The 17,149-nt window shown below is 43.3% G+C and overlaps 1 protein-coding gene across 4 annotated transcripts in view; it reads left to right on the top strand.

Annotated features, from left to right (window-relative positions):
• The window catches only part of AK7 (adenylate kinase 7), a 64,225-nt gene that overhangs the window by 36,905 nt on the left and 10,171 nt on the right, over window positions 1-17,149 (top strand). The window contains exons 9-14 of one of the 4 annotated variants that reach the window (XM_028101126.1): window positions 747-824; window positions 1,903-2,052; window positions 5,349-5,477; window positions 7,111-7,240; window positions 14,260-14,388; window positions 14,742-14,810. In XM_028101126.1, the coding sequence (XP_027956927.1) occupies window positions 747-824; window positions 1,903-2,052; window positions 5,349-5,477; window positions 7,111-7,240; window positions 14,260-14,388; window positions 14,742-14,810 (685 nt within the window). The remainder of the gene's footprint in view (window positions 1-746; window positions 825-1,902; window positions 2,053-5,348; window positions 5,478-7,110; window positions 7,241-14,259; window positions 14,389-14,741; window positions 14,811-17,149) is intronic. The other 3 variants (XM_028101134.1, XM_028101141.1, XM_028101148.1) reach the window with 3 other exon arrangements.

Below are 17,149 nucleotides of genomic sequence, written 5' to 3'. Positions count from 1 at the left end.
ATATTTGATTGCATTTCTTAAACTGTTGTAGCCCCTAAAGTATAGCAATGGAATCAGGGGTGCTAACAAGACTGGGGACTCCCCAAATGGAATATCCTGAAAACCAAAGTCACTATCCGCTTCTGCAGTGTATGTGCTGGGAAATTTACAATCAAGATGTCCTTTCTCTGGTCTGTGCCCGGAAGGGAGTGGGAGAGGCCACTGCGGGGCCAAGACACACACGAATCCCACAGGGGCGTTACTAAAATGTGTCCTTGCCCCAAAGTACTGATACGGTCAGTTTCCCCAAACCTACTGGCGGCTTCCAGGGGCTCTAGGTTTGTGGGGGCTGTCTCTCCAGTCCAGGCCACTTGTCACCTTGTAGCCCAGCTAGCGCAGTGAGTGCAGCCTTCCCTACTCATCCTTTAACCCGCAGCTCAGATTTCATCCTCACGGAACGCTTTCTCCAGCAGCCCCTCTGCAGGTGATCCGCATAACCGTCTGTGTACTGCTGCCTCCCCTTCAGACTGAGAGCCCCCTGAGGGCAGGTCCTGCCTTACTGGTCTCTGTTTGCAGTCTCTGGCGTGCAGTGGCGACTGTTGAATATTTGCAAAACAAATGAATCAGTGCATACCCGCAGGGCACCCCCTTTTACAAAAAAAAAAAAAAGAAAGAAAAATTATTCATTTATATTGACATTCGTTTAAGAAATTTTGTATTAAAATCTTACAAGCAAACCAAATAGTATTTCTATTTTCCTCTAACAGTGCATCAGTAAAAATACTGGCCCTGGGAAAATCCAGAAAATACCCAAAGAAAATGCTTTCCTAACCAAGGACTTAACAGTGAGTAGATAAGAGATTCTTCTCCTAAATGTATTGGTTCTTGAGGGATTTGGAGTCCGAATTCCTGGCTTCCAGGTTTGTCTTTGCCCCTCCTGCACAGCTAAACATTTTACCTTAAAGCAATTTCCTCTTGTCTTCTGAGAGCTGCTGTTTTCTTTTCTGAAAAACCCTCAGAGGTCCTGGTCAGAAAACGTACTTGAAAAACTGATATGGGGGCGCCTGGGTGGCTCAGTCGTTGGGCGTCTGCCTTCGGCTCGGGTCATGGTTCCAGGATCCTGGGATCGAGCCCCGCATCGGGCTCTCTGCTCCGCGGGAAGCCTGCTTCTCCCTCTCCCACTCCCCCTGCTTGTGTTCCCTCTCTCGCTGTGTCTCTCTCTGTCAAATAAATAAATAAATAATAATAAAAAAAAAAACCTGTTTGATACGTAATTGCTTTACAGACACTGGATGTTCTTCTCTTTGGCCTCTTTGTATTAATTCACACAGGAACCCGGGATTTCTGATTTCATTGCCGCGGAAACTTACCCAGCCTTAGTCAGCAGTGTGCCCTTTGAGCTTGCTTTAGGACACAATTTTTAAAAATTATTTTATTATTATTATTATTAGGAATAAATTGCATCAAAATGCTACCTTTGAGAATGTTTCTGGAAGGACTGGTATCACTGGTTGCCTCTGGGGAACAGAGCCGGGTGGGTGGTGATGGGGGTCAAAGAGAACACTGTCCTCTATACTTTTTCTTTTGGATTTTGAGCCAAGGGATTGCACTATTCAAAGAATAGATACAATTAAAATTTGCAAAAAAAGAAACCTTACACTGGGACTTCCAGCATCCCCCTACTCTGAGCTGCTTGTCCAAGAGCCAGGATGCAGCCTGTCCTGAGCACAGAGGTGGGAAGAGTTTAGAACTCTCACGGAAGACCACAGGGGGCGCTCTGTCAACACCGAGTGCCACCATTGATTGTCTTCCATGTTTTGTGACTGTATTTTTTTCTTTAAATCACAGTGATTTTGGTCTGTTGTAACTGTCAAAGTGAAGGAAAAGTCAAGTCAAATCTCTAATAATTTCTTTATCTTTTAGCAAGAGTGCCTTGACCATTTACTGGTCAATTTGAGAATGGAAGCACTTTTTGTGAAGGAGAATTTTAACATTCGATGGGTTGCCCAAACAGGATTTGTGGAAAATATCAACAATATCCTCAAAGAGTACAAGCAAAGCAGAGGACTACTGGTAACTATAACAATTTTCCTGTTTTGATATCCTGTTTCAATTCAACTATAACAATTTCCTGTTTCCTGTTTTAAATTCGAATTTAAGCAAAGTAAATGAAACTTTTAGTAGAATCACACGAGTGAAAGTATTTTCTTTTTCAAATGTCCCAATTTCTAAAATCAAGTTCTTTTTAAAATTTGATCCATTTGTTCATGTCTAACAATGTATGTATATATTATATTAATTAATTAATGTCAACCAAATATTAAACATTTTAAAGTTAATACAGATAATGACTGTTACACTTGACACAAATTGAACATGATAGTAAATTCAAAACTGACTGCCACAGCACTGTCTATATACAGAAAAGTAGCAAGTGCAACCTGGCCTGCCTGTTTCAGCCCTGGGTTACCTACAGGAGATGGTCGGTGGGAGGTAGAAAGGAGAAGACTGATTGTTACTTTGATCTCTTCCAGAAGACTGATTGTTACTTTGATCTCTTCCTGTTGGCCAGGGGATTCACTGGTCATTTATCATCAAACTCTTCAAAGTAGACATGCTTATCTCCACATTATAGATGATGAAACTGAGGCTCAGAGAGGTTAAGCAATTTCTTCAAGGTCACACAGCTAATCAGAGATTCGAACTAGCTGGGATGCAGACTTAGCTAGAACAGCCTAACTTCAGGGTCCCCACACGTCCCTCCCTAAAATCAGTTATATGTAGCCCTTTCCCAGCTCCTTGATTTACCCCAGGGAAGCATCCCAAAGAGGATAGCGGCTAGTACATTAAACATGTGTTGAAAACTGTCAGGTAGCATATGAGGAACAGGTGCCATCCTAACCATAGTACCACTGTGCATGGGAGTCTTCATACAAGCAAGAACAGTAATCATTGTGTTCGAAGAACCATATTCTCCTGAAAAACATGCCTAGTTAAGAGTAAGTAGGAGAGGGGTACCTGGGTGGCTCAGTCGTTAAGCGGCTGCCTTCGGCTCAGGTCATGATCCCAGGGTCCTGGGATCGAGCCCCGCATCGGGCTCCCTGCTCCGCGGGAAGCCTGCTTCTCCCTCTCCCACTCCCCCTGCTTGTGTTCCCTCTCTCGCTGTGTCTCTCTCTGTCAAATAAATAAAAAAATCTCTAAAAAAAAAAAAAAAAGTAGATGTGCCTCTTAGCAAAGGAAACAGTGATGTCTTTAAGCATCTGAAATACCCATCTTAAGTTTTTGGAGCCTATCCTGAGACACACAAGACCCAACTCAAGTGGTGAGACTAGTGTTGTCCTCTGTGGGTCAAATGGACATCAAGGTACCATGACCAGATGCCACTAAATAGCCTGTTCATCTAACTCTTCATGTTCCAAACGATGCTCATCAACAACCCTCCATGACTGTCTACTCCGAGGGAGCAAACGTACCGGACAAGTGCACTTGGAGTTCTGAATTCAGTGGTAGTCAGACTTCTCACTATTAAGTGAATAAATGGCCATTCTGGTTTTTCACCTGGCTGAGGTGTGCCTACCCCAGGAGACAGATCTGCCATCGCTGTGTGGACAAAATGGTGCTTGTGAACATGCTCAGTTGAGAGCTGGACCTTAGACCATGGTGAATGCACCAGGCCCACCCAGGAGCACAGCCCAGCCCATCAAGACTCTGCTTGAGCTGCTTTCTCAGACACCCTTCCACTGCCCGCCATCTTGGTCATCACCATTGTCCCGAAAGTATCCTTCACCAGATAAGACCAGTCATGTTCACCATCCTCACCCAGCACCCCTGCAATGTCCCTGTTTATTTCCTTCACAGCCGTGGTCTCCTCATCTGTCAAATGGTAGTAATAATAACCACAACTAGGTGGCTGAAATTATATGACCTTTAAGCGCATGGTCACTCTGCCAATGGAAATTCTTCCCATCAGCCTGATTTTTATTATTAATTTGCCTTATAATATACGAGGCTTCAGTTCCACAACTGTTTGGATCATTTTGCAAGAAATGACTGCTACTGATATTTTGAATTCTGTTGGAAATAAACATTTACTCCCTGGTTACAAATGTCACAGAGTTTCTAGAGCATTCAAGCAAGTTTTGGCAGAAGAAATGGCGGGGCTTTTTTTTTTTTTTTTTTTTGATGAGTGTTTTTAAAAACTAGAATAAATTAACTGTGCTAAAAAGTAAAGTATGATTAAAGACCCAGTCAGTCCAGAAACAATATTCATGAGGCAATAATCTAAGCCCCCACACACTGGACCAGAAATTCTATGTCTTTGTTGTCTTTGTAAGAGTAATATGACTCATATGTGGAATTTAAGAAATAAAACAGATGAACATAGGGTAAGGGAAGAAAAAATAAAATAAGACAAAATCAGAAGGGGAGAGAAACCATAAGGGACTCTGAACTCTAGGAAACAAACTGAGGGTTGCTGGAGGGGTGGTAGGTGGGGGGATGGGGTAACTGGGAATGGACGACATTAGGAGGACATGGGATGTAATGAGTACCGGTGTTATATGCAACTGATGAATCACTGAACTCTACCTCTGAAGCTAATAATACAGTATATGTTAATTAAATTGAATTTTAAGTAAAAATTTTAAAAAAGGAGTAATATGGTAGTGTGTAATGCTCAAGTACTTTGTTCTTTAGTACTTTTAGTACTTTTGTGTAATGTTTGAGTACTTTAGTACTTCAGTACACTATATGTTAATTAAATTGAAAATTGATTTTTAAATAAAATTTTTTTTAAAAAGAGTAACATGGTAGTATGTAACACTCAAGTACTTTGTTCTTTAGTACTTTTAGTACTTTTGTGTAATGCTTGAGTACTTTAGTACTTCAGCACTTCAGTACACTATGTGTTAATTAAATTGAAAATTGATTTTTAAATAAAAAATGTTTTAAAAGAGTAACATGGTAGTGTGTAAGGCTCAAGTACTTTGTTCTTTAGTACTTTTTAGTACTTTGTTTTTAGTACTTTTAGTACTGTGTTCTTTTAGTACTTCTCGTACATCCAGAGCACATCTCGTTGAGCGTTGTGTCCCCCATGGTTGGTCGGTGCACATAGTAGATGCTCACTAAGTACCTGCTGAACGAATGAACAGGAAGGGCCACTCCCTGAGTGGGGAGCAGTGCTGTGAGGATGATGTGGCACTGACCACAGAGGCTGGCCGTGGAGGAAGTGACTCTAGAGACTTGACAGAGGAGAGTTAGGCTGCAGGACCCCAAGATGTTCAGGAAAGGCACCCCCTGAAATGAAAAACACTCTGTCGAACCACAGCTTGTTTACAAATCACTGGATGGTCCTTGTTCTTCTTTTGCAGCCAATCAAGATCTGCATTCTGGGTCCTCCAGCTGTGGGAAAATCCAGTATTGCTGAAGCCTTGTCTAAGCACTACAAGTTGCATCACATTAAATTGAAGGATGTTATTTCCGAAGCCATAGCGAAACTGGTAACATTTCTAACTACTTCACTGGGAATTTTTATATCTTAAAAATGCTTTTCTTAGTCTTGTAATAAGGAAGCCACTAATTTTACGTGGCATCCTGCAAAGAGATCTGTTATTTTAATTGGATTTTGTTGTTGTCCCGAGTTATGAAAACAGCATCCCACAGGACGTTCCTCGGTGCGATGGAAGCATCTTTCATGGGGTGCCCTTGAAATTTAGTTTGTCTCCAGCTGTTGCTAAAAAATATATCTTGTATTCTCTCTGTTGACTGGAACATTTTTAGTTTTTTTTGTTTTCATTTTTTAAGCAGGCTCCATGCCCAGTGTGGAGTCCAATGTGGGGTCTAGACTCACCACCCCGAGATCAAGACCTGAGCTGAGATCAAGAGTCAGAGGCTTGGGCGCCTGGGTGGCTCAGTTGGTTAGGCGACTGCCTTCTGCTCAGGTCATGATCCTGGAGTCCCGGGATCGAGTCCCGCATCGGGCTCCCTGCTCGGCAGGGAGTCTGCTTCTCCCTCTGACCCTCTTCCCTCTCGTGCTCTCTATCTCTCATTCTCTCTCTCTCAAATAAATAAATAAAAAAAAATCTTTAAAAAAAAAAAAAGAGTCAGAGGCTTAACTGACTGAACCACCTGGGCACCCCAATATTTTTTAGATTTTTTTTTATTCTTGATGTGTGTTTCTCAGAGTATTATCAGACTATTTATTAACTGCTTTAAAAGAAAGAGACTATTGGGGTCCCTTCGTGGTTCAGTTGGTTAAGCTTCCGACTCTTGATTTTGGCTCAGGTCGTGATCTTGGGGTCATGAGATCAAGCCCCTCATTGGGTTCCACACTGGGTATGGAGCCTGCTTAAGGTTCTCTCTCCCTTAAGAGGCCCTCCCCCCTCGCATGCACACACACACTTCCTCTCTCTCTCTAAAAAAAAAAAGAGAGACTATTTTCTTAGAGCAATTTTAGGTTCATAGCAAAACTGAGAGGTAGGTACAGAGACATCCCCTCCCCTTTGCATGCATAAGCTCCTGCATTATCAGCACCCCCTCCAGAATGGTTACATTAGTTACAACTGATGAACCTATACGGACGCTTCATTATCACCCAAAGCCCATTGTTTACTTTAGGGTAGTTCTTGGTGTTACACACCCTATGGGTTTGGACAAACGTATAATGACATGTACTTACCATTATCGTATCCCATGGAGTAGTTTTACTGCCCTAAAAATCCTCTGTGCTCTGCCTATGCATTCCACCCTCCCCTCAGCTAACTGCTTTTTATCATTTTATTGGAAATGGTAGCTGCTATGGTATATTTCCTTAAATGATTCCTAAAAGTCTTAATTTGTACAAAATGTGTTTCCTTAAGTAAGATATCACCTGACACCTAGAAAGTGTTGATTCTTAAGCAGTTCTGGTGTTAACACAGAAACAGATTCTTCTCCTAAAATAGAGTAAGAAAAACCTCGAGGCTCTCAACCATCTTTGTAGATACATGCATCCTGACAACTTGCACAATGACTGTGGGTGAGCGTATTCCCTATTTGGACACCAGCCTTTTCCAGGATCACGCGCCAGATGATTTTGTGAGTAGCAGATCCGTGCGGGGCATCGTCCAATTTGAATATCCGTGTGGTATGTAGGAGGCGATTGTCACACTTAAGGATGAAGGGGAAGAGGAAGAAGAAGGTGAGCAGGGGGAAGAGGAGGAGAATGTGGAAGATGCACAGGAGCTCTTGGATGGCATCAAAGAAAGCATGGAGCAGAATGCAGGTAGTGTGCCCAACTCGGGGCTGCTCTTGTTAACAGGCTTCGTTTCCTTGTTATAAAAGACTATTTGTTTGCTATTTAAAGTACAGAACAGGGCACCTGGGTGGCTCAGTTGGTTAAGCGACTGCCTTCAGCTCAGGTCATGATCCTGGAGTCCTGGGATCGAGTCCCGCATCGGGCTCCCTGCTCAGCGGGGGGTCTGCTTCTCCCTCTGACCCTCTTCCCTCTCGTGCTCTCTATCTCTGATTCTCTCTCTCTCAAATAAATAAATAAAATCTTTAAAAAAAATAAATAAAGTACAGAACATATAACAAAGAAATTTCAATCATAATCCCACCCCCGCCTCCCCAGGAGGAAAAAATCACCATTGATGTTTGGTGACTGTCTGATCATAGGACGGGAAAGAACTCAAGTTAACAACAATAAAAGACCAAATGTATAGTCATATATTTTAGAAGCATCAAAAATCATTAATTAGGGTGCCTGGTGGCTCAGTTGGTTAAGCTTCTGCCTTCGGCTCAGGTCATGATCCCGGGGTCCTGGGATCGATCCCACATCAGGCTCCTTGCTCAGCAAGGGGTCTGCTTTTCCCTCTTCCCCTCCCCCTTGCTCCTGATCTCTCTCCCTCTCAAATAAAGAAATAAAATCTTAAAATCATTAATTAAAAGGCAAAGGACAAACCAGGAAAAGATATTTGCCGCTAACATGATAAAGACCTAATATCCTTAATATATAAAATGCTCAGGCAAACTAGTAAGAAAATCATTAAATCCTTAATAGAAAAAAGTGGATGAAATACATGGAGCCATAATACATTCAGGAAGAAATACAAGTAAGTGGAAAAATATCCTTACTCATTGGGTAACTGTAAGCATTTTGTTGAACAAACTCACTGGGGTGAGGGGTCACTTTAAACACAAACTCGGGACCCATTCTCTTCCCTCTCCCGCTTGGACAGAGTTTCAGGCTGGTTCCATTGCAACTCCTAGATAATAAGTAAGTAGTCTCTTTGTTCATGCTTTAAGAAGTCCGTGCCAATCAAATGACTGCAAGCTGTTTTGAACTTAGACATTTCCAAGGGACCTGGTTATTTGGCAGAAAACCAGTGTAATTATTCGGAAACTAAAACCACTTCATTTTGATTTATGTAGATAGTCGAGATCCTCCATCGAACGGGTTTTACTGGTATCACCTATAGACTAGTCCAACGCGTGACCACTGGACTCTGATCCAACGGAGTTTCTCCCCTTGTCACCCCCTCAAGCATGTTTGGCTTCTTTCCACTTACCCCCTCCTCCTCTCATCTTTGCTGGTGGCTGTTTCTGATCCTCCAGGGTTGGGCTGGCCGGGTGAGAGGCGGGGAAGAAGGACAGAGGCATGAGCCAGGCCTGGGCGACGACAGATGGCTCCTTCCTGGTGTTGCCCTTCACAGACCCTCCCACCGAGGACCGCCCACTGCATTCCTGGGGGCACAACTCTTGACTGCCCTCCCCACCTCTGGTCTTCTAGCACAGGCGCTTTGTCCCTCCAGGTGGTCCTCTCCCCAGCCACTCATCTTCAAGAATTCTAGTGTCTCCATGGCTCCCAATGAAGGTGTCTCTCCCCCACGTCTCCTTGCCCCAGGCCACTCCAGTCTGGTGTTTAGGGGTGGAGAACATGGGCTTGTATGCACACGCTGGATGTCCACTTCAGACAGGTAGCTGATTACCTGTGTCTTGGTTTCTGCTTTGGTATGGGCTGGGCCAGGAGGAAATGGAATTTAGAATCCCGGAGATGTCCCAGAGGAAAAAGAAGGTACACAGAAAACCCAGTTTATTTTTAGAAAATTTTTTAATTAAAAAATTTTATTTATTTATTATTATTATTTTAAAGTAAGTAGGCTCCACGCCCAACGTCGGGCTTGAACTCATGACCCTGAGATCAAGCATCACATGCTCTCCTGACTGAGCCAGCCAGGTGACCCCCCTTTTTTTTTTTTAAACTTTTTTTTTTTTTTAAGTCATCCCTATGTCTGACCCGGGGCTCAAACTCACGACCTTGAGATCAAGAGTAGCATGCTCTCCTGACTGTAGAAAACCCAGGTTAATACTTTGAGAGAAAACATTGCCTCTGCCTCCCCTATGAAATACGTGGGAGCCAGGATGCTGGTTTTAGGGAGACTACCAGCAGCCTGGCTCCCACCACTTGGGGAAGGAGAAACAACCCAAGATAAGACATTCTGCTGTGAGGACGCCTGGGGAGGGAAATCTGGCAAGGCCACAGGAGAGGGTGGAGGGCTGGGATGGTAAGGAATCTACAGGTGTCCATTGCCCTGTGTATACACCGTAAGCCTGAGAGCTAAGGCCAGAGCAGGGCGCTGGGAGCGGTGAACACCACCACCCCAAGAGGAGAGGGAAGAGCATCTAGGATTCAGGCTAATGGGATGAAACAAAGCCTGGACAATATTTATGGGACAGAGACATGTAACTGGTCTTTGCAAGAACCCAAAAATTGTATCCAAAGTGTGTCGCTGCTCTGCTCAAGCTCAAGAAGGGCCCTGTCTTTGGCAGCCGACTCTGTTCTGCCCCCAAATGTAAAGAGAGGCCACTCTGGGGACGCCTGGGTGACTCAGTCAGTTGAGCATCTGCCTTCAGCTCAGGTCATGATCCCCGGAGTCCTGGGATCGAGCCCTGCGTTGGGCTCCTTGCTCAGCAGGGAGCTTGCTGCTTCCCCTGCTTGTGCTCTCTCTCTGTCTCTGTCTGTCTCTCTGATAAATAAATAAATAAAATCTTAAAAAAAAAAAAAGAGAGAGAGGCCACGCTGGGTCAGCAGCCTCTGCCCCGAGGGGCCCTGGAAGAGTACAGAGGAAGTGGCCTGCAGCCACCGCCGCTCCCCCCACAAGATTGGAATAGTTCATTCAGTCCCCTTTAACCTTAGGAAGGTTTTTCTTTTTTGTTTTTTGTTTGTTTGTTTTTCTTCCTCAAGTTTGCCCCCAAATCCTTCCTATTCGTATTTACCTAAAACTAGAATGTGGACCTTGATTATGTTTGGACGAAACAAGACCTCTGAGCTCCCTGCACAGACCTAACATAGAAATTACACCGCCGGAGCAAGGACAGAGGTCAGCTCGCTTTCCCCTCGCATGACCCCATTTGTTAGTAAATAACTAACGATTCCAGCGAGACCAATTTCACAATCCTGCATTGGGGCATCTCCGTGTTCTGAGGATTCCGCTCCAGTCCGCCCCCGACAATGCAGCCAAAATGGGGGCCTGGTTAAACTGGAATGCACCAGGTTGCCGATTCTTTGGGCTCAGTTTATGTGTTTCAAAAGCATTGTGGGATTATTGAAACTAGTTGGTGGAGTTCCAGGTGGTCATTGGACTAGTCTTTCAACTTTTCTGTGAGTTTGAAAATAGAAATTGGGGCGCCTGGGTGGCTCAGTCGTTAAGCGTCTGCCTTTGGCTCAGGTCATGACCCCGGGGTCCTGGGATCGAGCCCCGAGTGGGATTCCCTGCTCGGCGAGGAGTCTGCTTCTCCCTCTCCCTCTGCTGCTCCCCCTGCTTGTTCTCTCTCTCTCTCAAATGAATAAATAAAATCTGAGCAGGTCCTGTCCCCATGCTTTAATAAAACCACCATTTTGCACCAAAAAAAAAAATGAATAAATAAAATCTTTTAAAAAATGAACAATTGGGGGGAGGGAGACGTATGTAACTCTTTCAATATCCTAGTGTGTGTCCTCTGCATGGATTATTTTAAAACGTTGGAGGCACCTATTTTTTGAAACGTGTTTTAGTAATTGTGAATATGGATTCATATTAGCATTTTAAATATTACTTGAATATGAAAGACTAAAAAAAAAAAAAGAGCAGGTGGTGTTTTCAAGGCTGTCCTGTAGGGCTGTGTTCATTCATTTCAAAGTAGAAGTGACAGTCCCCTTCCAAGGAGCTCCACACTGCCAAGGTCATGGGTGTATCTCGAGGAGGTCACGGTTCTCCAGAGAGAGCCATTTGAGCTTGGCCCTTTGTGTACCCACATTCCGCCGTTATCAGAACCTGCTGCTCGAGGTCCCTTCTTGCATACCGAACGCTTCAGCTCTGAAACAAACAGGAGTGAATGGCAAAGCTGGCTGGCTGAAATCAACCAAGGGATGCATGGAGGGGCCTGAAGCTTGATTTCTGAGCATGTATGTGCCTTTGCCTCAGCAACAGAACCTTTGAAAATCAGAAATAGACTGCTTAGATAAAACTCGTCTTCGATTTTTGCTGAATCCCTCGACATTTTATTTGGCTTTATTTCTTTGCACCACAGTGAACCTTACTGAGAAATAATGTCAAATCATTTCAAGGAATTTCATTATGTGAAATAATGCCTTTGATTTTCTTTCTTTCTTTCTTTCTTTTTTTTGGTCTCAGCCCTAACATTTAAATTTCTGGAAGATGCAATTAGTTTTGAATCAGTTCCTGCCTAATGAGTTGTGTGGCAATGGGAGGTAGAAGAAAGAAGAGGTGTTTTAATGACATTATTTTATTGTCATGAATACAGTGATTAAAAGACACCAAACCCCAGGACGCCTGGGTGGCTCAGTCGGTTAAGCGTCTGCCTTTGGCTCAGGTCATGACCCCGGGGTCCTGGGATCGAGCCCCGAGTGGGATTCCCTGCTCGGCGAGGAGTCTGCTTCTCCCTCTCCCTCTGCTGCTCCCCCTGCTTGTTCTCTCTCTCTCTCAAATGAATAAATAAAATCTGAGCAGGTCCTGTCCCCATGCTTTAATAAAACCACCATTTTGCACCAAAAAAAAAAATGAATAAATAAAATCTTTTAAAAAATGAACAATTGGGGGGAGGGAGACGTATGTAACTCTTTCAATATCCTAGTGTGTGTCCTCTGCATGGATTATTTTAAAACGTTGGAGGCACCTATTTTTTGAAACGTGTTTTAGTAATTGTGAATATGGATTCATATTAGCATTTTAAATATTACTTGAATATGAAAGACTAAAAAAAAAAAAAGAGCAGGTGGTGTTTTCAAGGCTGTCCTGTAGGGCTGTGTTCATTCATTTCAAAGTAGAAGTGACAGTCCCCTTCCAAGGAGCTCCACACTGCCAAGGTCATGGGTGTATCTCGAGGAGGTCACGGTTCTCCAGAGAGAGCCATTTGAGCTTGGCCCTTTGTGTACCCACATTCCGCCGTTATCAGAACCTGCTGCTCGAGGTCCCTTCTTGCATACCGAACGCTTCAGCTCTGAAACAAACAGGAGTGAATGGCAAAGCTGGCTGGCTGAAATCAACCAAGGGATGCATGGAGGGGCCTGAAGCTTGATTTCTGAGCATGTATGTGCCTTTGCCTCAGCAACAGAACCTTTGAAAATCAGAAATAGACTGCTTAGATAAAACTCGTCTTCGATTTTTGCTGAATCCCTCGACATTTTATTTGGCTTTATTTCTTTGCACCACAGTGAACCTTACTGAGAAATAATGTCAAATCATTTCAAGGAATTTCATTATGTGAAATAATGCCTTTGATTTTCTTTCTTTCTTTCTTTCTTTTTTTTGGTCTCAGCCCTAACATTTAAATTTCTGGAAGATGCAATTAGTTTTGAATCAGTTCCTGCCTAATGAGTTGTGTGGCAATGGGAGGTAGAAGAAAGAAGAGGTGTTTTAATGACATTATTTTATTGTCATGAATACAGTGATTAAAAGACACCAAACCCCAGGACGCCTGGGTGGCTCAGTCGGTTAAGCGTCTGCCTTTGGCTCGGGTCAGGATCCCAGGGTCCTGGGATAGAGTCCCACATCAGGCTCCTTGCTCAGCTGGGGGTCTGCTTCTCCCTTTCCCCTTGCCTGTGCTCTCTTGCTTTCTCTCTGTCAAATAAATAAATAAAGTCTTAAAAAAAAAAAAAAGATTCTCTCTCCCTCTCTAAAACAAATTGAAAAAAAGAGAGACCAAAACTATTTTATATTGTAGACCCACTGATAAACTAAAAGTATGGTATAACCCTAGAAAGAACTTTGTAGATCAATTACTCAAAGTTGCCAAACTCACCATACTGTAACGCACACATTAAGCAACGTAAGGGCAGGGTCGTGTCTCAGAAACGGTAGCTGTTTGATAATTACAATAGAATAATACATGAATATCGCAGCGAAGCTGCATCATATCGTCCTTTAACCACTGTGCCCGTTTTAGAACAGACTCCTCCCTCCTCAGTGATGCCATGTAACCGCCGGAATCCAGCCTCCAAGGCTGGAGAAAGAACTGCGTAGCGGGGCCAAGGTCGGGAATGCAGATTTGGAGAGACCCGGGGTGGGGAGGGCGTTGGTTCCTGCAGCTTTAAAGAGAACCCTACCTTTGAGAGTCAGATCAAGTTCAATTTTTATTTTTTAATTAATTTTTCCTTTTTATTTTTAAGTAATCTCTACACCCAACGTGGGCCTCAAGCTCACCACCCCGAGATCAATTGCATGCTCTACCAACTGAGCCAGTCCGGCAGCCCAAGCTTGATTTTTATTCCAATGCAGCAAATATTTATTACTATTGTTACACTATTAATAATAAGTCGTGTGTTAACAACACGTGAACACTATCTCACTTAAATCTTACAATGGAAACATTTATTTCTATGTATTAAGGTTATTATTACTATGTCTTAAGGCTATAAGGCTATGTATTAAGGCATAATATCAAAACAGAATTGAGTGAACCCTGCTGGCAAGTGGTAACACTCGGGACATCTCCACTTGCTCCTTGTTCTGCTTCATCCAGAAGTTGTGACTTTACCCAGAAGAATATTTGGGAATTGCAGACATCAGCATTTGCTTCTGGTCTTTATTGCAGACAAGCTCATTGGGTTCTCCTATTTTATTGTGCATTACAGTTCAATGTATCATGTTCAAAATACAAAACCACATATTTGTAACTTTAAGGGAAAATAAAAGATTTTCAGTAGTAACGTTGACTACACAACAAATTTTGAGATGGCTTTGGAATGTAACCGCCATGTAGAATGTGACTCCCTAGTAATATATTTTTTTTTCTTTTTACCAGGCCGACTAGAAGATCAATATATAATTAGATTTATCAAAGAAAAGGTGAAATCTATGCCTTGCAGGAATCAAGGTTATATTTTGGATGGATTCCCAAAGACCTATGATCAAGCTAAAGACCTGTTCAATCGTAAGTTCGAGTGTTCCTCTTATTTTTTATTTTATTTTTTAAGCTTTTCTTTCTTTGTGTAAACTCTACCCCCAACGTGGAGCTTGAACTCACAACCTTGAGATAAGAGCCACATGGTCTGCGGACTGAGCCAGCCAGACGCCCCTCCTTACATTCAGATAAGTTGCAATGTATCGTAGTAATAGTCACTCAGTTAAAATTTAAAAATCAGAGAGACTGTGTCTAAAATGCAGGCTTTTCTATTATTGGTTAGTTTTCTAGTTAACTTCTAGTTAAAATATTTTAATTTTTTGCCAAGCTGTCCATAGTGATAGCACGTAATAAACACAACAATGTATATTTTGTTTTATTAGAAGAAGATGAGGAGGAAGAAGAAGATGTCAGAGGCAAAATGTTTCCCTTTGATAAACTAATCATACCTGGTAAGTTTAAAATATTTCTTGAAGGTCATATTTAGGGGAATGCCATTTTGCACCCAAACCATCTTTTCGATGTCAGTAAAACAGATCTCTCTCTCCTTCTCTCTCTCTCTCTTTTTTTTTTTTTTTTTAGGGAAAAAGGGAAAACGATACCCTTAAACGTACACTCTCAAGCTAGGGAATGTATGGGGGGCAGCAATCAGGAATACAGGAATACTAAGTTCTGAAATGGACAGAAGTCTCTTTGAGAATGTTCTTTTCTGCTGCTCCCTCCAGGAACAAAGCACTGGGTGGCCAGTCCCCTAATGCCTTGACTTCTGAGTCAGTTGGCAAGATGACCAGGGACTGGACCCTTCCTACCATTTTAGGTGCTAGCCATGCCATCATCTTTCCCAAATCCAGGGTTGAGACTGGGCAGGTGCAGAGTGTCTTGGTTCACTGTCCACGTAAATACACAGTCGTTGCACCATGTCCTCTTGGAAGTAAAGCATAAACAATGTATTCCACGAAAAAGGATTTGCTGAGTACCCGGCAGGCATTTCTTGTGAACTTGCCTTGAACTTTTCAAGTTTTTTTTTTTTTTTTAATCAATTTGCGTGCGATATCATCATAGGAAACACAAAAACAGCTTTTTTCAGCAACTGAGCCTGAGGTCGTAATGGTGGGGGGCGGAGGGGGGGGCTGCTCACTTGCGTCAGAGTCCCCACGGGAGTCAGTTGATGACAGCTTGCCATGAAGCTTCTGGAAGCACTGGGGCCACCAGAAAGCAGTCATCCTCAGGGATAGATATTTACTGTTTGCCTGAGGGCCCTGAAGCCTTGCAGGAACTTGCAACAGCAAAGGGGGTGGGTTGTCTTGGATTTCCCGTGAATGTATGCATTGGGCTTAACAAAAGTTAAAAAGTAAAGTCGATTAACCAGATCTGTCTGGTTTCTGAGAGTTTATCACTTCCGGGCAATATTCATTCATTGCAAACTGCATTGTAAATCCTCATGCTCTCACTGGGGCAGCTCAATGAACCATTCGTCTGCCCAGAACTGCATGAGATAGGAATTCCTTGAGCCTTTGCACGGTCCTGTCAGGCTGGAATTAGTCCCGTGGTTACCTGATCCAGAAGCCAAAGCCCAGGGACTTACCCAAGCCCGCTTCCCTGGTACACAGAATGGCTTAAATTCAAACTCGGTCTGCTCTTCCCACTGCCTCCAAAGCACAGAATTAATGAAACCCCTTCAGGAAATGGAATCACGCACATGAAACAGTCAATGATTCTTAAGCGTGGTCCCCTGGGCTGCCCTCCCTCTGCTGGATGTGATCCAAACGGGTTGAACATGTCATCTATTTGGAATGTTTAGTCTGCTCATAGTTATCCTCTTTCTGGAAATTGTCATTATTTTCTGTCTTCCTGGAAGAAATGAGAGAATTGTCTCATTTGTCCCCGGGGGATTTGAGTACAGGGAGGTGGCTGAGTGAGGACACGAGAGGCCAATGCCATTGAAAGCAGGGTCCCCAGAGCAGGGGGTGTGCCGCACCATGCTGGGTCATGTGGGGAAGTGTGCGAGGCTTGGTCAGGAAGCAGGAAGCATCGAGGGGAAGGCTAAGCCATTGCCTTAACTGGGGTTTCTGTGGGAAAGGCAAGGCAGGGCTGAGTAAACAGCTTTTTTTTTAGAGGATTGGCTAGTTTGAGCCAGCCCCAGTGGGTTTTGCTCTCTAGTTCCCTGGTACCTGGCTCTGGGATGATTTAAGGCAGGGAAATATTGGCTTGGTGTGTGAGAGTTATAAAAAGGGGGTGGTCATCTTGTATATGAGGGCCATCCTCCTGAGTAAGTGGTTGACTATCTTTAGGAATTAGCTAGTCCTGAAAGGGGCAGTGTCTCTCCAGGTGTGTAACTCCCTTCGGAGATGTCAGAACATCGTAAGATACAGAAAATAATAAATCTGATTAATACAAGTCTCCGTGCTTGATTTGAATGATAACACATTTCAATCTATGGTGACCCAGTCATAGGTGGTATTATCTCTCCTTGATAAATCATTGCTTTTTACAACTGCTGCTAGCCTGTATCCAGTTCAGTTCTTTTCAGATCTCGTTTTTGAAGCAGACAAGTTTAAAGTCATACCTGCTTGGGGCTCCTGGCTGAGTCACCACTCTTGATCTCAGGGTCATGAGTTTGATCCCCATATCAGACATGGAGCCTACTTAAAAAAGTGAAAGTAGATCAATAAATAAATACAGTTGTATCTGCTTGATGACTATGGAAAAAATGTTTTAAAACACAGATTTTCAGGGGCGCCTGGGTGGCTCAGTTGCTTAAGTGTCCAACTCATGATTTTGGCTCAGGTCA

Source organism: Eumetopias jubatus, unplaced genomic scaffold (genome assembly GCF_037043125.1).
Source record: "Eumetopias jubatus isolate StellerSeaLion01/CBP00866 unplaced genomic scaffold, mEumJub1_p1.0 scaffold_7, whole genome shotgun sequence".
Taxonomy (NCBI): domain Eukaryota; kingdom Metazoa; phylum Chordata; class Mammalia; order Carnivora; family Otariidae; genus Eumetopias; species Eumetopias jubatus.
This window is presented reverse-complemented; position numbering and strand designations above follow the sequence as displayed.